Below are 21,764 nucleotides of genomic sequence, written 5' to 3' on the forward strand. Positions count from 1 at the left end.
CTATGGTTGTTGTTATTCCTGTTGTGATTGCGGTTAAAGCTGCTGTACCTTTTTGTTTTTTTTTGTGATAGTATCCCACTAAATTCATTGCAAAGCTAAAGTGGCAACACAGAGCTGATTGGACAAAGAAACTAGGTTAAAACAGAAGATTGTAAATGGCATCCCTTCTGTTGATCTTGTCTGTCAGGAGACAGGCAGCAGAATGAATAATGTCTTGGAAAGAAAATAGGACTTCTTTACATCTTATGATAATGCTTATGGGATGAATACACAGGCCACTGTGCTTTGTAAAAAAAAAAAAAAAAGCTATTGTTTTCCCAAGGGGATTCAGATGTCATTGTGAGCAGGACACTAACACCTGGGATGAGATCATACAATCCCATGTAATACCCCCTTCCTCATTCTTTATCGCGCAAGGAACTCTGTGACATTTTTGTGGACATGTGAGATTCAGAGTTTTCTATGCAGTATATTTCATGGAAGCAATTGCAACATTCTTATGACATGGAGGATAAGAGCTATGGCATGACAGCAAATACATCATGATAGCAAATACAGAGTGTGTCAAGTTACTGTAGTATTTGAAAAGAAATTACATAAATGCATGAAACATGTGATAAAGAAGAGAGGTGTGTTCAGCGTTAAAATATTTCAGTCCTCTACACATCTACTCAAGATTTTCCATTTTTAACAGGAGGCTGCTTCTGTGTAGATTGGCTCTCTCTAGAGGACAGAATAGGACATCGTTTTGCCACTGTAAAGTTCCCAGGTTCAAATAAAGGTCGGATCATAATTACAAAAGATAGCAGCAGCCTCTAAGAGGAAATGATGTACAGTGGGCTTCATTCATTTGATTATCTTGCATTTATGCAGCTAATCAAATTTCCGTCAAACTGAATTCAGATAATGATGTGTTTAGTTAATGGGTTCCTGTCTTCATTAGGACTGCTGATTATTCAAAGAAGTTTCATTTAGCCTAGTCATCTAAAATCTACGGCAGCAGTATGACACAGTGGTTAAGGGAAAGGCAAGGTTGCTGGCATGATTCCTAGGTGATTAACATCAATTGTACACTGTATTGCTGCCGTAAGTGTCAGTTGACGTGAATGGCGAATATGAGAAATTGTAAGCTGTGCAAATATGCTTGGACTAAGGTTTCCGTTAGGTAAACACCTGATTGGAGGTTACAGGTTTTATACATTCTAGTAGAGAGTGAGTATTTGCTTGGACCGTTTGATTTGTTTGTGACATTGCTGACTGCAGGTAGAGACTCACAAATAACCTATTGCTCATGTACCTCACAGATTTCTATAAATAAAGTAACGTTCAGTAAGTCCTGTAAACATAAAAAATGAAAGAATTATGTTCAGCTAATATGTTCTTCTAAATGGGACAAAAGGCTGAGGCTCTAATCTATTTATCAGTATGGTCTCGTCTTCAGTTGAAGTTAAAATAAACCCCCGGATCCATGCTTGGCAGTTATCTCCTACCTTCTAGGATTATATAGCATGTCAGTCACAAAGAATCATAAATAATATGGCAGAGACATCGGAATATCAAAAAGAGAACATTTTAGCCTCTGTCTCTTAAATCCATGTCTGCCACACAGCAATCTCAGTTCTAATTCACCATAACAAAATGGAAGATTGCAATCTGTTGTCTGGAACATGCTATTCATATAAAAATGTGGAAACGGAAAGATATAGGAGTCTCCTGGTATATTGGAAGATTTGGTATCCAACAAATAAAAATAATTCAGAAAGTGAACATTGTAATTTTGTGTGTTTAGTGATTTTCTGCATACCTGGGTGCCAGAAGATGAGGAAAATAATTTACTTCTAATCTTATCTCAAGATCGTTGTACTTATTATTTCTGATTAATCTGTATGACTTGGACAATTTGAAAAGACCACGTTAATGCCTGTGTAATCACATGTTTATCAACAACAGTTCTAAGTAATAATATAGCTATGTGATATGAATTATAACACTGTTTAATAAAAACTCAGACTGAGCTGCTACAGAGATAGTTCATTAGACAGGTAGATTATTAGATATGTGGAATCGATGTGCAGTGTGGTGAAGTATGACAGTCATTGTGTTACTTTGATTTTCCCATCAAATAAAATCCAGAGGCAGGAGCCTTATCCCATTGGCCATCAGGCTTCTCCACAAGGGAGACACATCAAGCACAAGGGACAGTTTCTGTGGTGCCAGGCAAATGTACTATGTACACTGCGTCTATGTAGGCTGTCAAGTGTCAAGTGTATCTGTTATGTGTTTGTCTCCCCAATGTACTTTTAATGCCTCATTACAGTTTAAAATGTACAATTTCATATTTAGTAGACACTTTTATCTTATAAAGTAATAGGAGTGAACATCCAACACCTGCAGAGTGAATAATTAACCTCTAAGTGCCATGAAAACAATAAGTGCATTGACAGCAGGGACTAGACTACAGAACACACATATGTATTAATATAAAGCAAAAAGCAACATACATCTAGCTAAAACAAAGCAAGCAGCAGAAGTGCATCATAGTGGCACTAGGGTTCATATTGCAAAAAAAAAACAAACTTTGGATTGCCTCTGCAGTCCCGACTGAAGGTTGTTCCACCACCTGGGAGCCAGGCAGGAGAAGAGTGTGGGCCTGACCAAGTAAGAAAGAGTAAAGAGTCTGTTTCTCTGCATGAGCGGTTGATGGTAGGCATGCGGGCCTCATAGGCTAGCTTGTTGTCAAGGATCACACCAAGGTTCTTGGCGCTCTTGGCAGGAGTCACCCTGTTGTTGTTGGTGGTGATGGGCTAGTGAGTGTGTACTAGCAGTGTTGTTTTATTGTGCTGACCTAGCTAAATGAATTCCAGTGTACACAGTATAAATTGTATAATGAAAAGCAGGTGATTACCTGTCGACTGCATGCTGCTTTATTTTAAAACCTAAAAGCTATGAGCGCGTCTTGAAACTGGTCTCAGCAAAGGCTAGTTGTCTATCTCCATGTCTTACAGTCCATTAATGTGTTGTGCCCCACTCTCTCCCTCTCTCTCTCCCTCACTCTTTCTCTGTGTTGAAGAGATTGCGGAAACATCCCCTTAGAAAGCATCTTTGAAAAACTTCAGGAATGTGTTTTTGGTTTTTTCTGCCCTTTCCACACTCTGATTTTACAGCCACATATGATTGGCAGGATTATTTTTAAATTCCATTGCATGTTAAAACATAGGCATTTACCTTGGATTCTCACATCTGCTGAGCCTAGGATAACATAAATAGATACAACCTATTGTAAAAGGAATAAATGATGATAGGTGCAGGAATAAGATTGTACTCTAAACGCTTTACAATAACCATTATCTATTCAAACAGACACAAATCCAACAGTCCAAACAAATAGACATGCCACCCTCACACTGAAAAGCATTACATTCAGCTTGATATATTCATCAGTCTCTCTGTGTATCTCAGAATGGCGCAGTAATTATTCTTTGGCAACAGAATGCAAAGATGAGAAGAGGGCAATGTTCTGTGATCAGTGAACTTGTTTTTTGTTCTCTGTAATATTGTGCACAGTTTTTAAAAAAATTTTTTTTTGCTTTTAACTACAGGCAGTATCTCCACAGAGGCCCCTACGTGGTGAATAGGGTGAGATTCAGTTACACATGAAACACGGCTGAACATGTCGCCACAGCTTTCTCTCTGTGCCTCTTTCTCTGTCTCTCCCACTCTCAATAATAATAATAATAATAATAATAACAACAACAACAACAACAGCAATAATGTTGGATTTGATGGTAAATAATGTGGAACACAAAGCATATTAACATTAAAACATTTCCAATCCCTGTCGTCTATAGGCATACAAGATAAGAATGAAAATGGCTCAGCTGCATTGTAGCAGGGATATCTTTTTCAGCGACAGTTCCTCACAGCAATGTTCTGGTTGCTCAAATGTCTGTAAGCTCTTCTCAGTCACATCCCCCAACCCATTCTAACCTCCATTGCAGATTAATGGTGAATACGATGTACAAGCTCATCTGCTAAAATAAATTAATTCCATTACTTTTTAGTCAGATGTGTCAGGAGTTTGCCTTAATTAAAGTCTTAGTAATGGCTTATCTCCAACATTAAAGAGGATGGATAGCTTTTTAGACAAATGGCTCATTGACACAGGTTTGTAGGCTGATTTAATTTTCTCAATTACTTAGTACTGGTGGAAATGCCAGTACCGAGCCTAATGTAAGGTGCCTTTTTTATAAATGGGAAAAATAAACTTGCCAGGAAATTGTCTTCTATAGGCTAAAGATCACTAACCCTTTCTAAAGAAATGTGCATTCTTAAATGGAATTTGGATTGGACTGTGAGGAAATAGATTGCTTTTATTGTGACTTTATGCTCTGGTCACTTCATGAAAAATGCAAGTAAAATGAGGCAGAACAGTGATTTCTGTTCATGTTTTATATGGTATCTTCATTAGTAAGCCTACATATGCATATTGCCAAGCAGCAACACGATTTTTTTTTTCATAAAGATGATTTTTGAAAAATGCCCACATCTCTTAATACATTACATTAATTGACCTAAATGGGTAATATGGAAAACTGATTTCATTCGTAGATTTATTTCGATCCGTTGTTAAACCTAAATCTGACTCGTGGCGTCACTCTCTGCGCGGGCAACAGAGCAAAGCTCGCGCTCACCATGAGATCCATTTCTGGTTTTCCTGCGTGCCCCTATTTCTAATAGAGAGTAAGAAGGACATAGTGCGATCAACGAGGGGGAGAGAGGAGACGGCGAGCGGTACTTAGAGGACTAGTGATGTACACCAAACATAGACAGAAAAAGATTCTCATTATATCGACGGAATGTGGACGTTCGATATTATTCGTGTTACTGCTTCTACTGAACATCATACTGGAAACTGTGAGTGGAGAAAGCAAAGAACAAGGTAAATCAGTGCACGCGTCCCTCTTTGTAGTTTGAAAGTTGTCATCAACCAGTTGCGCGTGCCTGCACGCGAGTGTTGTTGATGATATGTTTTGAAAATAATCGTGCCTATTGCAAATGTAACTGTTTTGACGTTCTCGGGGATTATTTGCCTGCCGGGATTCTCTCGATTTAAAAAAGAAAAGAAAATTGGGGTGCGGAATTTGTAACCGTGGAACTTTAAATGTAGGCTCATTGTCGATGCTATTCCCATAAAAGGATAAACTGCTGAGACGGAATCATTCAAGAAGTATGTCAGATATCTTGAAGCAGCCATTGTATACATTTTTTAAATGTTAGGATAGGAGCATGTCAGCATCTCTAGCGATGTAGGCTATATAAATAGTTCTGTTGTTGTTCGCTACTCTGTGTTTACTTTGAAAACATTCAATGTAGGCTATGCTTGTCACGGAAAAGGTCTTGTGACATGAAGTAGCCTATGTGTCAGTTTTATTTGATCGTACATTAAAAAGTAAACGAGTGGGTTAAAGGCAGTTCTGCCCTTGGTGAAACAAAAAAAGCAGCGTTTGGTATCTCGCTTTGTGAAGTGTTTTCTTAATCTTGCCGTATAGCCTATCTATATTCAACTATTTGAATAGGCTTATCAAGTGACTCACAGTTCAATTGAGCACGCCGCTGCATAGACGCCAAACAATGTCACCATAGGCAATTAAGTGTAGCCTAAACACAGGCCTACCTTTAAAAACGTTTTCTTTGCGAAAATGCTTTAATAAAATGTGTCGCTATTTCCTTTAGGCCTATAAATAAAACTATTCACCAAAGACAACTGAAGTGAATGAGTTACGTTGCAAATACAGATTAATACTCCCGTCGGTGTTGCTACTGGGGCAGATTTAGCTGCAGTTTCCAAAAGGACTGACTGATGTTCTATAAAGAATTGTGCATAGTTGTCTTAAATGGACAATTTAATTTAGCCTGGACTGTTTAACTTATTTTAGAAAGTGCATTTTGCGTGTTGTGACGCTTGGACGCAGGATAAATAATACCCTGAAAGTAAACAGGGTCTCTATTCAAGCTGTAATGAGAAACTCGAGAAACCATGTCCTTATAACAGATTCCACATTAACCAGAAGATATTTCCACAGTAGTTTTGACCCAAACACACATGCACTCCTTTAAAGATAACTATTCCGTAGGACTAAGTACATTTTACATTTTTAAAGTAGCATTTTTGGTTAATCGCTTGTTGTTCCGTAATTCCCCCCGCGGGTGTGTTAATAATCTTCCAGCGCAACAGGTATCCTATGCCATATCCGCTGTTTTCAGAACAATAGTTTCCAGACCACATTTACCATCGAGGTCTCCCTTAACCTAGGCTACGTGCCTCGCGATGGGATACGATTGATCTCTTGTTTAGGGAATTACCTAATGCCGTATTTCACACTCATTCATCCGTCTTGACACGTGGACCCTAAATCCCAAAACCCAATAAATAGAAGCTTTACTGTGCGTTGTAAAACTTGGACACCCCTCACCGTCGAACTGGTCCTGCTGGTTGAGTCCCAGGTCACTGGTACAGCTTACTTTACAGGCTGCCAGAGCTTGGCGAACTACTGTAGGTCCTGCAGGCCTGGGTTGTAGATAACATGTTTTCATTCTCTGTATTTTTACTTTAATCAATTTTAACACGGTGCAGGTTTGGTTTATGGCCATTTGCGTTAGCTCTGAACTTAATTTTCCACGGTTTGGTTTCAGTTATCCTGGCAGTCTGAGGCGATCATTCAATCAATACAATTGTGAACCCTTTGAAAATAAATTTTCTTTGTTGAACGTAAATGAAAGCAGTTGTTTTCTGAGAACTTGCTTGTCTGATTAAAAGTCTTTGGATGAATATAGAACATTCTTCATTGCATCATTGTTTGGGTAGCCTACGTATTTCTGATATAATATGGCATTAAGAAGGTAAATTATCCTCAGTAAAGCTTCAAAATGTTACTTGACACATTTTTTACAAATGAGAAGTTTCAGTGTTATTAGAATGTATTAGGGGGTGGTGACTAAGTTTTTGGAAGGCCTGCTCTATACAACAGCAAATCATTTATTGTTGCAGTTGCTCTTAGCTCAAAGTGGTGAGCTCTCCACATCGGTATCCTTTGGTCCTGAGAGAAGTGTTGCTAAAGCTGTTCTCTGCCCCAAGTACTACTTTATCTCATAACTGCACACTTTTAAGTTCTTAAAGGTACTGACAGCTTGGAATATGACTGGTGTCAGGGGTTAAGTCTGCTTATGTCAATCTGATTTTAAAGTGGCCATACTGTTTTTCAATTGCCTGTTTCATTCAGGTGTGGGTGGAAGTGCGCTGTTATCACTCAGGGCCATTCCAGATCATAGCAAAGCACTTTGGAATTTTTAAAGTTGTGTGCTTGCAGTGGCAACAAAATTAAATGACTTTTGAAGTCTGAAGGATGGTATTACGCCACTTCTCTTCACAGCCACGCTTACTTTCTATTTCCAGGGTAAACCAGAGCTTTTGGCAGTTGTTTTTGTAGTGTTTCTAACAGTCAAAATAGGGAAAAACAACAATTTAATGACGGAAAGGTTTTCAATGAAAAAAAACAAAACTCTGAAATGGTAACTCCATGAAATCATCACCCAAATATCAAAATGACTTCGCTGACCCAGCCCTTTTCCGAATGTGTCCAAAAATTCAAACCAAATATGGGAAATGGACTCGGTCTTGCTTACTTGTTTGCAATGGGCCAATTTTTTTTACAGATCATTTTAAATTTGTACATACACTGCAGTTTCGTGATATAATATGTAGCCTAATACAGTACATAGGATTTGGGTCATATAGGGATCACTTCAGCGTGACTTTTAATTACACATTTTTTTCCTGTCAGATTTAAGATGCAGCCAGTCTTGCTTTGCTTTTCGGCACACTGAAGAGCGGGTCTATGTACAAGTCTTTGAATCCACAGGTTTCAGTACAGCATGTTGAACAGCATACGGGAGTCATTCATTTTCTTTTCCTTAGTAATATAAAAATGTGTTTTAATCTACGTTGAGAACAGTGCTGAAATTCTACAATCAGTTTCAATAATTAATATATTTATTATGCAAAGGCATGGGTTTGCAGAGCACATGCCACATGCATCTCGGGTGGCATGTGCGGTGCACACTGTAGTCGTAGTGCAGTGATTCGTCCTCAGTCCGGAATGTGATTTCAACGGTGACAGTGCCATTGGTGGCAGGGAGTCTCACAGGGCAGTGCATAAATATCCACAAAGATACCAAGAAGCTTCAGCCAGCAGGGTCATCCCTCCCTATGCCACACAATGGCGGCTCCTCCGATTGATAAGGCACCTGCATCCTGCCCATTACGGTAGCTGTGCAGCTTAGCTGGTGGACTTCAAGAAGTAGTGGTGGCTGGATTTACCCATTTCGGTGCACCCTCCTGAACTGAAGGAGGATGCTGCAGCAGTGAAACGGGCTTAGGGTTGAAGCTTGGAATTCCAAATTGTTGATCACGAAATGGGGATATGAAGTAGCTAGTTGCTCAAAAAATAATAATCATTTGGGGAGGCGGAGTTCCGTGCTACGGTATTCATGTGAATCGTGATGAAAACGTTGTCCCCACAACTGACGCTGGATTAGTTTATGAAAAATATTATTGCATGCAATGTCAAACTGCCGCTTCGTGTCACTCTGCTGTTCACTGGTGAAGCTCTCACAGATGCTAAGTCAGAGGAGCCCGCCGTACGTGCAGCTCGTGCAGGCAGATTCTGGCTGCCTGGCTGGCCAGATTGGCTCACTGGTGCGTGATGAGAGACCCACATTCTGCCAGCCAAAACTCACACCCATCCCGGGCACTGCCTAGCAGGGCTGTAGGCCAGTCGGCGCTGGCACGGTCCGGATTCAATTCGGCTTAATAATTTTTGGCAAAGATCTTGGGTTATAACTACAGTTGATTTAAGCTGATCCTGGCTCAGCTGTCGGTGGAACAGGGTAGAACAGGGATCATTTCCTACTGTGATAATGGTCCAGTCCTTTGCGGCAGTCCCACACTGCTCCTAGCAGATGGAAATAAAATAAGCTAAACAAAGGCCAGTTCAATCAAACTCCAGAGTGCTTTTCTTATAATTTGACCTTTTTTGTAAATTCATTGACGGCATCCTAATGCTAAACTAACAGTGACCAGTTTAAGCCAGTAGTGAACATAGTTTTTTTCCTTTGCACTTTAATCAACCATTTAATAAACTGCCAAATGATGTGAGAACGGAAAAACGGCAGTATATGTGCTTGGATTTGTGAGTTAGACACCCTACATGTGAGATGCTATATTCTGAAAAGTGACCATGAAATTAATTCTGAAAATTAAGAGTACAAGAAATGCAGATACAGATGTTTTTTTTTTTTTTTATATATCATTTGTTTGTGTTGACATGTGAAGGCATGATAAACGTGTCAGATTTATTTTGTATATAGCTACATGTATTGGTAATGACATCTTTCTGTTGTACAGAGTACAGATGATTCACTGTGGCTTTTAACAGACATTACCGTGAGATGTTCTTTATGTAAATGAGTTCCTGTAAATCCTTTTCCGGAAAGCAATATCGTTTTTCTATGGATTTTTTTTGTGGGTGAGCCTGTTCAAGGGTCAACTTGGCAATTTACGTTGTACCACTGAAAAACAGAACAACTACAGTTTGAATAAAAAAAATTGGTTCCCGTTTCTTCCATTTATTATGGGGAAACGTTCTTTTTGAAAATGCATTGTTTTACTAGTTTTGTATGAACTATTATATAGCGAGACTGAGAAACTGTCTCCTTTCTTCTGTCGTACAGCCGATACTGATAAAAGGTTTGTTGTTTAGATGGATACTGTAATTCAGCCATTGTCGAAACATCTAATATCAGAGACAAATTAGACATGGACAGTAAATAGCAGTTATTAATTTATTTTTTTATCAATAGCCATAGGTTCCCATTAAGGCAGTGTGTAGTTCTAGTGGTTTTGGTGATGGGATTGCAACCTGAAGATCATGGGTTCCAGTCCCAGGAGCATCACCTTTGCACCTGTGAGCAAAATGACATGACCTGCGTGGCTTTGGTCCATTTCCAGCTGAATAAATAATGTATATACGAACATAAATCAAGTCACTGATCCAGGGTGGTGTCTGCTTAGCAAATATGCTGCGTTAAAAGAACAAGCTCTTGTCCTTTGAACAGTTGGTAAAGCGTTGTGAACTTCATTGCTGCCTGTATTCATAACATAGTTTTTATGTTGTCTTTTGGAAAAGAAAAAAAAAAAGCTGTCCTTGCCCCCTCTCAATGATTTAAACTGTTGGTCATTACATAAAAGATACTCAATAAAATATTGTTCACAGAATGCGGCACTTCTTGCTGTCTGGTGCTCTTTTTGACAGAATGGTAAATGGGGCAGTTACGTTTCAGAGTGTGGGCGTATTTCAGCGGGAAAGGAGAGCCGGGCATTGACAGGAAGATCGTTTTGTGCCGATGCCGCTGCGCTCAGAGAGTCTCCTCCCGGCTCTGGAATGGTCGGAGCTCTCATTTTAATTTGGTTTCTCTGCTTCCGTCGAGCAGCTCTTTAGCCTGATCTCGTGAGTGCGCGCGCGTGCGTCAATGTCTGTGTGTATTTATATGTGTGTGTGTGTGTGGGGAGGGGGCACAAAGATGTAATTAGTGCGCATGCAGAATGAATGTGGTGCTTACAAAGCAAGACCCGCTAGGCGCAAGGGCCTTGAGAAAGCACCTTTTCTGTCTGGGCCTCCTGGGTTTCTGCCCGTGGTTCGTTTATTCGCCCCGGGCGTTCGCGGAAGGAGGTCGTCGAACCGAAAAAGCATGTGCGGTCCCTGGAGGAAGCGATCAGCTGACCTTGTCTGCCCTCCCTGATTCACATTTAGCCTTTGAACCCGTGGCTTGTGGGTCAACAGTCCACCCTGTAAGACCGCAACTCACAGCACTGTTTTTACTGTCCTGGCAGGGTGACGGGATAGGTTTACTCTGAATTAGGCTCACTGACATGCAGCTGATTTAGCGTGAAGAAAAACGTGGGCCTACAGGCAGAGATGGAAGATCCAGATTCGGAAATTAAAAGTTATCCCAGTGTTTTGTTCCAATCACCTGGATTTGCTAATTACCACAATCCTTCACCCAAGAGGTAGAACAAATTACGGGAATCAGCTGACTGAGTTTATGGGTGGAAGAAACACGTTTTCTTTTTTTGGACTTTCCACCTCTGCCTATAGGACCCACCTGGCTTAAAGATACTCCCCATGGTGTGGAGAATTTTGCAGTACACTGCTTGAAGTGTTGGGTTTGTTTGTGCAGCTTTTTTTGCTGTTTTTTAGCCAAGGGCAGTCATGATCACAGAATAACTGTCTTACTGGCTGTTATGAAAATCGACATGGTTAAATTTACTGTAATGATGGGTTTTCAAAAAGGTTTATACCAGTCACCAGTTATGTTTATTTTCAATTACAGAATGCTTACAATTGCAATACCTCTGCTTCTGTCTTTGCATCTCCTACACTTCAAACGTAGCTGACGGATGAGTGGGTGATAGCACTAAGGAAAAGCAACAGAGTTCTAAATACCAGCTAACAGTTTTAAAACTGAAAATAGCCTGCAGATCTTTTTTATGGTGGTACAAAGACAACGAATGTCAATAAAAAAGACTGTTACAGAACTTAAATAGTTGTACACTGATATATTTTTAATGCTATTTCTTATGTAATCAATTTGTGCAAGCCCTAATTGCCAGTGACATATATGTGCGTGTTTTTATATTTTATATTTTCAAACGGCAGGATTGTGTCTTGTTTTTTTTATGTGCAAAGTGCAAGGGAAGCGGAGATCTTTCAGCCCATATTTTCAGCATGGGTGTCCTAGTCGCGAGCCAAGTTGTAGCCATAGCAATTTTGCTACCCAGCTAGCCTTTTGCACAGCATGAACTGAGTGACATCAGATGTTTGCAATAAGCTCTTGCAAATGTGTCAGTGGGTAAAATGACAGGAATGTTGCTTCATGGTTTTCCCACAGATACCAGGCCCTGGGACAGTTAATTAAAACCACATGTTTTAAAAAGGGGAATGAGCACTGATTCATCATGGGAACCAAAGTCTCAGTCCACCTTGTTTTAAATTTAAGAGGTCAAGCGTCTGCCTTCACTCTCAGTAAGAATATAAAAAAACAACTTAAACTATTTCACATCTTTGTGATTTATGGAGATGAGTCATTCCTATAGTCTGTCTATTGTTGAAAGTTCCTTACTTGTTGTTAAACCTTTGAAAGGTAAGTTTATTGGAATGTTTTTTTGTTGTTGTCATGGACAAAAAGTCATTGTTCTAGAACTCCATTGCTTTCAATTGCCAGCAGTGATTGTTTCGCTACATAAGCATTAGAATGTTCAGTTAAGAACATTCTGATCACATATTTGTGATCTTATACGTTAAAGCAGTATTTCTTAAACTATGGGTGAGGACCCAAAATGGAAGACAGGAGCTTATGAGCTGGGTCACAGAATGAGTCTGTAGCCCACATGGCTATGCCAGTATGTGTATTTGACGTGTCCCTGAAAGGTACTAAATTTAAAATTTGGGTTATGATATTAAAAGATATTTCTATTTTGGGTAATCAAACCTTTAACACAATGCAGGTTTGGCTTGTTACTTGGTAGATAATTTATCATTATCTACCAAATGGTTAATTTTAGTGCCCATGTGTCCACACTTTCACCAATTAGGAGCCTATTGATCCACCTCAGTCTTTAGATTTATCAGTAGAATAATTTTGTTTTCTTTTTTTAATGGAATTCTTTGTAATGTAGCACAACGTGAAAATGGGAGGTTTATTATACATGACTTGCATAGCTCTTTGTGGTATTTACATGGCTTATTAGGGTAAATAATCCCTCTAAACATGAAAATAACCTAATTAGGTAAATTAACAGCTTGATTAGTATTCAAATGCACATACACGATTGGATTTTAAAATTTTGTTCCTATAAATTCACTTCACTGCACATTAAATGATCAGTGGTAATTTAATTTGAACAGGATTTATATGGGGCTAAGATATTTATATGGGCCTTGTGCATTTCTTGGTTGTTGAATATGATTCTGTTCTCTAGAGGGTTTTGTCTGAGTTTATTGTCCTGACGCTCAGTTATTCATAAATATTCATGATGGGGTGGAGTTAATCTGAGTTGAACTTTGGTGAATCTTTTCTATTGATTGCCAAACTTCAGGTCATTCACCCACTAGTCATGGCACTGATTTCAGTGGAAGACAAAATACCTTACAGTAGAACAATAAATATGGGAGAAATTAGTTTAACCAGAACTTAATCTGATAGCTAACTAGGTAGATGTCCTGTTAGCTTGCTTATGTGAAGTCGAGTTTGCTTGCATCCTGCATGGCTTCTAATTAGCTGCCTAGCATCCCCAGTATGAACCTGGCTTGTAGCACTCTGTGTGACCCCCATGATGAAACATGATCAGAACACAGAAGTCTGCAGCAGCTAACCTTACAGTTCTAGCTTGTAAGTCAGTGGCAACAACCAAAGTTCTATAAAGCTGATATATAATGGCAGTAATATGAGCTTTTGAAAAAAAAAGGCAAGCTGAATGTGACCTTGCCACCGTGTGCGTGCATCAGTTGAGGTAAGCAAGCGCGCGGGCCTTTTTTCCGGTTAGGGGCTTTGCCACGTTCCCCAGTTGAAACGGCTCCCCGCCGTGCTGGCCGCGGCCTTTGAACGCCGTGGCGAAGACCCACAGAACCCCATTTCCTTGCTGTACGCGCCCCTGTCCCGCGTGATGTGAATTCTCCCTCGCAGGGTGGAGGCAGGAGTGCTGGAACGGGCCCCTAATGGACTGCATTTATATAGCGCTTTTATCCAAAGCACTTTACAATTGATGCCTCTCATTCGCCAGAGCCGTTAGGCGTTAGGGGTTAGGTGTCTTGCTCAAGGACACTTCGACATGCCCTGGGCGGGGTTTGAACCGGCAACCCTCCGACTGCCAGACAATCGGTCTTACCTCCTGAGCTATGTCGCCCCTTTGCCTCTGTTGTGTCAGGAGCACTGCACAGTCTGAGACGAGCGGAAACCCTTTGGTCAGAGGAGCCAAAATGTCCCCTTCGATGCATCGTTGCGCACCGTCATTCTACGCTCGTCCTTTATTACTTCATCACGCAGTCTGCACATATTCCCCCCCCCCGCTACAGGACAGCAGATGGAAATGAGCTGTGTAGATAAATCTGTCATCGACATAGTTGCTGATATGTCGGTTACTGTGCTCTGTCCCTTTTGACTAAATTAAACAAAAATCCGCACACTCTTGCATTAGAACATTAAGGGGTGGGGGGGAAAATAAAAAAAAATCTTCTGCATATCATTTTGGATGTTGTATAGATGCTGTATGTCAGACGGGGACACCACCCATTTGAAGGGTGAACGCTCTATGTTTCGTACTTTATTTTTTATGACAAAATCTCGATTAATCGTGTTGAACTGCTACAGTATGCAGTTTGTACGTGTTTGTGGGGTGACATAGCTCAGGAGGTAAGACCGATTGTCTGGCAGTCGGAGGGTTGCCGGGTCGAACCCCGCCCTGGGCGTGTCGAAGTGTCCTTGAGCAAGACACCTAACCCCTAACTGCTCTGGCGAATGAGAGGCATCAATTGTAAAGCGCTTTGGATAAAAGCGCTATATAAATGCAGTCCATTTACCATTTGTTTGTAGCGAGGAGGCTTTTTGTCACTTTCGTTATTTTCCCTTATAAGGAAGTGACTGTGTGCCCACTGCAGCTTGAGCAGATGAACTGTACTTTATATCGGCCCTCTGAATGCACTGCTCATTACCTCTGCACCGTCCGCATTTATCTGTGGCAGTGAGCGATAAGACACTAGAGTTTGGCTAGAGAGGTTTTGATCAGGCGTTGGCTTACATTGCTTTTGGGCACTGTGTAATTATTTGTCCTATAGTGTGGAGATCCATTACTGCCGGTCACCTCTTTGTGCAGTGGGGCGCGGGTTATTGTAATTCAGGCTAAAGTCTTATCTCGGACTCACGGTATGTTTTACTCCGTCTTGGCATAGGCCTCGAGAGGCCGAGAGAATTGGTTGCCGATGCTGAGAGAATTACCACATAGGTATGTGATTTGTCAACCCCTGCATTTGGCCAATGTGAACGTTTTGCTAAATTTGATCTGTGTCTGGCCTCCCTCCCAGGCTAAAGTGTATAACAGCAGGGCCCCCCCGTCCGACGCTTCACGTGCGGGATTTTGGGCGTGGCACGCCGCTCGTTCCCAGCGGCTCGGCCCGCGGAGCCATTTTGTGTCTTTTTTTCCGACGAGTTCGTTTGCGACGGTTTGCCGAACGGGTCCCGTCGCCGCCCTCGGTTTTCCGCCAGGACCGCGGCGGAAGCCTCCGTCTTTCCCCGTTTCTTCCGGAATTCGAAAAGGGTCCCCTGCGGCGAGAGCGGAGCGCCCCGGCGCAGAGACGAAAGGGGGGGCCCGGCGGGCGAGTCCGCCGGTCGGGGGGCGACGGGATCGCGAGCGGCGGATCCCTGCTCCCCGGGGGCCTCGCTGCCGCGTTAGCGTCACATTAGCGCCAGAGTGGCCTGCCATTGTTCAGATGCTGTCAAGGTGCTGCAGGGGAGGCGACTCATTTAGCCGCTTTCATCCGCTGCTGATAGCGCTTCGCTGCCTTGTCAGGGGTTCAGCGTGGCGGTATTTTCAGAAGCTTGACGCATCGCCCCCCCCCCCGACCCCCCCCCCCCCCCCCCCTCCATCTCACGGATGTGGGTCATTTCTGAGTATGTGGGAAGCGCAGCTTCTTGTTTTCTTCGCTGTCAAACCACAGCCATTCCTCTCGATGTCGAGTGGGTTTGTTCCGGCTCCATCTCGACAATTGATGATGGACGGGTAGGAGTTACCAATACCGCAGCTGCTCCTGTCAATGCTGACTGGAAAGGCAAAGGCAAAAGGCAGGTGCTTGTGAGCTCATTCTCTGTCACTCTCACTCCTCCTCACTCTGATTCATGCACTTTTAAATTTTATTTCGAGGATGTGAAGGCAGGTGGCAGTAGCTTGGTCAAACTCTGGCACTAAACAAGTTTCAGTGTTTTAAGAAGTCAAAAGAATGCGGTGCACTGGGATGCATTGCGTCAAGACAACATTTCAGTTGGTAACGAACAAGTTGTGACAAGTATTACAGAAAAAATGCTCAATTATGTCTTATGTGTTACATGCTAAATTTTACTCAATGTTATATGGTAATATTTCCTTCTGATATTTCAACAAAATAAGTAATTATCATGTTGTCTATAAAAGTATTGGCAATACTTGCTATTAATGTACATGTACAATACCAGATAAAGTAAGCAAAAAAAAAAGGTAGGGGTTTGGTAAACTTGTAAAGTGCCACTTAATTTAGATGAAAAAATGCAGGCTTGGTGGGTACTTAATTTATGAAAAAGAGCCTGTTGACAACACGTGTGATTCAGTCCATGATAACCAACTTGCGAGCCATATGCCCAGACCCCCGCCCCCCACCCGACGGGGGCAGTGGCTCTCTGTCTGTAACCCTCTTTGCTCTCTACCTGTCTGATTAATGCAGAAAATACGAAAGGAGGCCAGATTGTCCCGCTCTCCTAAAAAAAAAAAAGAAAGCTTATTCTGCTGGTAATAAATAGCCATCGACCTAAATAGCAAGTGGCTGCGCGTCTTCAGTGTGCTAACATTGCATTAAATAAAATGTTCCTATTCGGCTCTCAATGTTTGTGTGAATGTCACATTAAAAAAAAAATTAAAAAAAGAATATGCTGAGGTGTTCTTTAATGTGCTTCCTCTTCCCTTCACACTAATTATAATAATTTTAGATTTTTTTTTGCAAGCAAAGGGAGACGCTGCATGCACAGGCTATTTGCGTACTTGAGCTGTTAAAGGAGGGGACTACAAATAAAGATACAATTACAATACTAACCGGTACTTCTCTCAATCGGAATCTACCACCAACCACTGTCAAGGGAGAAGCAATTGATAGTGATCCTGTAGAAATCACTTTAAATCTCAGTCAAATATCATCAGTTAAGTTATTATTGATTTATGAATTCAAACTGCATTTATTCCAATTCCCTTGGTTTTAAAGCACCAGTTTATTAATCTGAGCTGAACCGGTTCGGTAATCTGAGACAAAAGAAAATGGTAGCTGTAGTGGGAGTCCACCCCAGTGGTTTCAAAATTGATATTGTAACTGTGGTATCTGTGTCTGTATCTTTATCTGTCAATGGCTGTATTAGCCTATATGTTCAGAAAGTGATTTTTTCTTCACAATCACCCCTCATCAAGCACTCATGCATGGTTGCACCACCTTTAAGACTAAGATTCTGGGAGCACATATTTTAGACCCGTATATCTATTAAATACCACTGCACCATATGTTTTGCTCCAGGATACATCTCCCAAATGACTGACGAAGCCCCATTTGACCCACTCAGGGCAAGCACCAAAATAACTGGGACAAAAATACCAACCTTGGCACAAAGGTTCCAGAATATTCATTTGCTGTTGTGACAGTGTTGTGGCCTTTTGGGGCCCCAGAATGGAGAGCCCAATATCATATTAACAAGGCACATGCCTATTGGAGACATACTTACTAGTGGGGACAAAATGGGAAAAAAATCATTCAATGGTTTTTAAAAAGTAACCTAGAGGCAATTTTTAAATAGTTTATAACAAATTTTTAAGTATAATGATGAAATTGTGCCCCATTTGCTTGGTTGACAGGCTCTGACAGAATGTCACAACACAGGCAACTGATGATGTTGTGTGTACCTCCCCCTGTTGGTCTGACAGCTTGTCTTGTTCTGTCATCTTTTTCAAAGGGAGGAATAATTTAAATAATTAGAACAGCGGCTTCTAAGGGTTACGTAATGTGCAAATAGTGTGGGAGAAAGTGCATCTTTGTCTCTGTCTGTAATCTGTCTGCCTGATAGAAGATGGCATGAGTTGGCTTTTTTGGTTTTTAAACTTCAAGATCGGTGGACTTTTTCAGGGTTTATCTTCTGGGGTTTAGAACTTTGATCTGTAGCATAAATCGACAATTTTATCACTTTTTTTTTGGAGATTTGCTATTTAGGGGAAGTTGACCAATGTATGTATTATTTTGATTTTTTGTCTCTCCGCTTCAACCAGCTTCAATATGTTGAGTCTCTACTAGATGCCCATTCCATTCATTGCGATTTAGCCGACTGAGCGGACTGCAAATCTCATTCCTGACAGCACAATATCCTGAATAACACACTCAGAGTTTGGTTCAAATTTGAATTTGTATTTGAGTTTTGTTGAGCCTGCTCTTTATTACGTGGAGTGCACTGTGAGCTGTTAAAAAAAAAAAAAAAATTCTCTGCCATTGTAAGGCCATCTTATGCGCTGTTTGGCAGAAATGCATAGGTATAATTTCTCTGACACTGTCTCTCTCACTGCCCCTCTTTCTCAGTTTGATCTCCATTTGCACTGTCTCTTTTTTTTTTTTGCTTGAAATTTCATGCTGTGTATATTGCAAAAAAAAGAAGCTAATTGGGCACAAAGTGATTAAATTAAAAAGGTAAGAGTGATATCTCTGTACTTTGCTCTGACTGAAATCCAGTTCCTCTCCCTCTGGAGGGTGGGCAGTTGTTTCGTGTTTGTTTGCGAAATTTTTGGTTGGAGCAATTTTATTTCTTTCTTTGGCCACTCTCCGTGCTCAGTTCGATCTCACTTCTCTCTTTCTGCGTCTGTCAGTCATTCTCACTCTCTCTGTGCCTCTCGGTGTGTCTCTCTCTCTCGCGCTCTCACTGTCGCCGTCGCTGTCAGACTTATTGCTTTCTCTGTGAACCGTGGGTGCTAAGTGACAGCTTGCCGGGTGAAAGATGGGGGAATGCGTTTTGATGGGGCTCTCGCACTCTCTCCGCTGTCTGCAGTTAGAGCAGCGGTTGTATGCACTGAACTGAAACGGCGATACGTTGCAGACCATGAACCCCCGTCCTCTCCTGCTTAATCCACAGAAGCCACCTGTTGTCCTAAGGGTGTGACAGTGCACAGCTATCAAGGGGATAACTAACTGGCTCAGTTCCTCTTCTTTAAAACCAGCCTGCACAGCTCAGTACTACAATTCATATGGGTTTACTTCAGTACGAGGAGTATATTTTTCTATAGAATTGATGGCTGATGACCATTTGGTTAGGCTATGTAGTATGTATGGTACTGCATCCTGAGGACATGTATCTTCAGACTTTCCTTCAATAACTCCCTTTTGGCACGGGCCCAAGTACAATATCTGACATCCAAGTCGTCTTGACTGGAATCCCGCACCTGCCAGGACCTTTGACCTGCTGACAAGCTGACATCATTTAACGGAACTGGCATCTTCTTGCCGTTAAGTATTGAAACACTTTTTATTTAGCACTGCCATCAATCAGTAGGCTAGAGTCATTTCACTAAGTTGGGATCTACACTCATACAGAATTCTCATCGGTTGTTGAAATTGTATTTGTTCTGAATAAACCTGACAAAACCTCACTACAGGACTATGACACCGGTGGCATGTGATATGGGTGCTTTGTATGACACCCTAGCTTGCTAGCACATGCGCCTTGGCCGTGACCTTAAGCTATATAAGCCTCTTTGATTTACACGTCTCAGTGCGACTCTCTGGCGTGTCTGCGTGGAGAGATAGTCTCTCACTCAGAGAACCGAGGTTACGACATAACTGAATATTCTCTGTCATATCGACACTATCTCTCCACCCAGATACGTATTCCATATGTATGGGAAATCCCTGTAAGACCCATCGCAAGGAGAAGGTGCAGGTCCCTGGAGCCGCAGTGCACAAGCTGGGGCACCAAAGACAGACACAAGCACAGTGAAAGACTGAGCGTGCTCTAACAACCCAAGCTAGGCTAGGGTGTTTGACAAACAGTGTAGCGCCAGTAGGAAGGAGTTCTAAAGGAGGATTCCAAATGCGATGCAACCTGTGCGGAATGTGGCAGCAGATGCTGAACTACACCGAGGCGGTTGCAGCAACCTGAAGCTGAGGGATGGTAACGGCAAGACACCAGATTGCCAATCCCCTAGCCATGGAGCCTGTTTGCTTTCATGGCGATGCGGTGCCCTGCAGCTAAGAGCTGAGGGTGCGAATGGACTATATACAGTGCCAAACAGTGAACTGGCTAAATACAAATATGGAGCCATGTTCACTCTGCAGCACCCCACGAGGGACGACGTCAGCGAGACACTGATGCCACACCTCATACGAATGGGGACCACCGGATGCTGAGCCACCTGCTCCTGAAGGTGTGGTGCCAGACAATCCTATGCACAGGTTCCAGTTCAGCAATGCTGATACCGGAACACTGTGCCGTAGGGTAAGGGTCACCCTCGCAGACCTAGCAGGGCTGGGGGGTGTCACAGCAGCCAACCGTGAAGGAGGTAGTGGGGGGCACATTCAGACTGTAAAACCTGGTAAAAATAGAGGACATTGACCAGATTGCTACTGCGCAAACATCCGGCATCGATGCACCCCGGAACACCGCCCATGAGGTAGCAACGCCCCTCATAGAGTGAGCTCATACTGCTGGGGGTGTGGTCGCATCTGAAGAAGCATACGCCTGTTGTATCGTGTCCACAATCCAATGGGACAGCCTAGCTATGGACAGTGGCAGACCAAGCAATTCTGCCTTATAGCAAATTAACAGCTGCTCTGTCATCCTGAGATGTTCACTCCTAGCTATGTAGACCTATAAGGCCCTAACAGGGCACAGGAGAGACAAGTTGTGGTCCTACTCTGTGTCCCGTGGAGGGTGGCAGAAGGGGTGCAGCTCAATGATTTAGATGACGTGGGGACAATACTTTTGGGAGAAAGGCTGGGTTATGACAAAGTGCTGCCACCACCACACCCTCAGGCGTGAATCAACAGCAACACTTATGTGCCAAGAGAGCCTGCAGTTCACCCACCCTTTTAGCTGATGTCATAGCTAAAAGGAGCGCTGTCTTCGTGGAAGTCCACTTCAGCTCCACAGAGTCGAAGGGGCTCAAATGGGGCACACATTAGAGATTTCGATACCAGGTCCAGGTCCCAGGTAGGAAGCCAGGATGCCCTCTGGGCCCTAAACCGCTGGGTTCTCCTAAGAAACTTCCTAATCAGATGGTTGTCCTCCGCAGACAATCTCGAGGATGTGTGAGTGACAAATATTGCTGCCACAAATCCTCTAAGTGTAGCAGGAGACCGTCCCCTGTCAAACAACTCCTGTAAAAGCTGGAGGATCACAGGTGTTGCACAGGACAAGGGATCCTTCTGTCTGCCCTGCACCTAGACTGGAACAAGTGGCACCTGTAGGAGTACGCCACCCTGGTGGAAGGAGCCCGGGCACTCTGTAGCGTATGCGCTACCTCCTGGGACAGTTCACAGGCTAGGAACTAGGACCTCTCAGAGGTCAAGCCACAGCATGAGACTACTGGGAAAGGATCTAAATCTGAATCCAAAAAAAAAACAAAAAAACCTTTTGATGATCATACTATTTTATTGCTCTATTATCCTTGGTAGTTTAAAACTTAATTTCGAATTTCAAAATGAATGGGAGTGAATTGGGAGATGTACATCCGGGAAGAACGGCGATACCATTAACGATCAGCAGGGACAGCTGATGTTGCTAGTATTCCCGCTGTGCACATACAATGGGGTAAGCGTTACAAAATTGCGTGTTATACCAAAGTGAAATATGCCTTCAACGTTGAATGTGCTGCTGACTCATAGCCCCGC

At 42.3% G+C, this 21,764-nt stretch overlaps 1 protein-coding gene across 2 annotated transcripts in view; it reads left to right on the forward strand.

The window, feature by feature from the left end:
* The first annotated feature begins 4,752 nt into the window (after positions 1–4,752).
* Positions 4,753–21,764, forward strand: part of LOC118231732 (disintegrin and metalloproteinase domain-containing protein 33-like) — a 156,751-nt gene continuing 139,739 nt past the window's right edge. For both annotated transcript variants that reach the window (XM_035425875.1, XM_035425876.1), the window contains exon 1: positions 4,753–4,939. In XM_035425875.1, the coding sequence (XP_035281766.1) occupies positions 4,810–4,939 (130 nt within the window). In that variant the 5' untranslated portion in view covers positions 4,753–4,809. The remainder of the gene's footprint in view (positions 4,940–21,764) is intronic.

This window comes from Anguilla anguilla, chromosome 7 (genome assembly GCF_013347855.1).
Source record: "Anguilla anguilla isolate fAngAng1 chromosome 7, fAngAng1.pri, whole genome shotgun sequence".
NCBI lineage: Eukaryota > Metazoa > Chordata > Actinopteri > Anguilliformes > Anguillidae > Anguilla > Anguilla anguilla.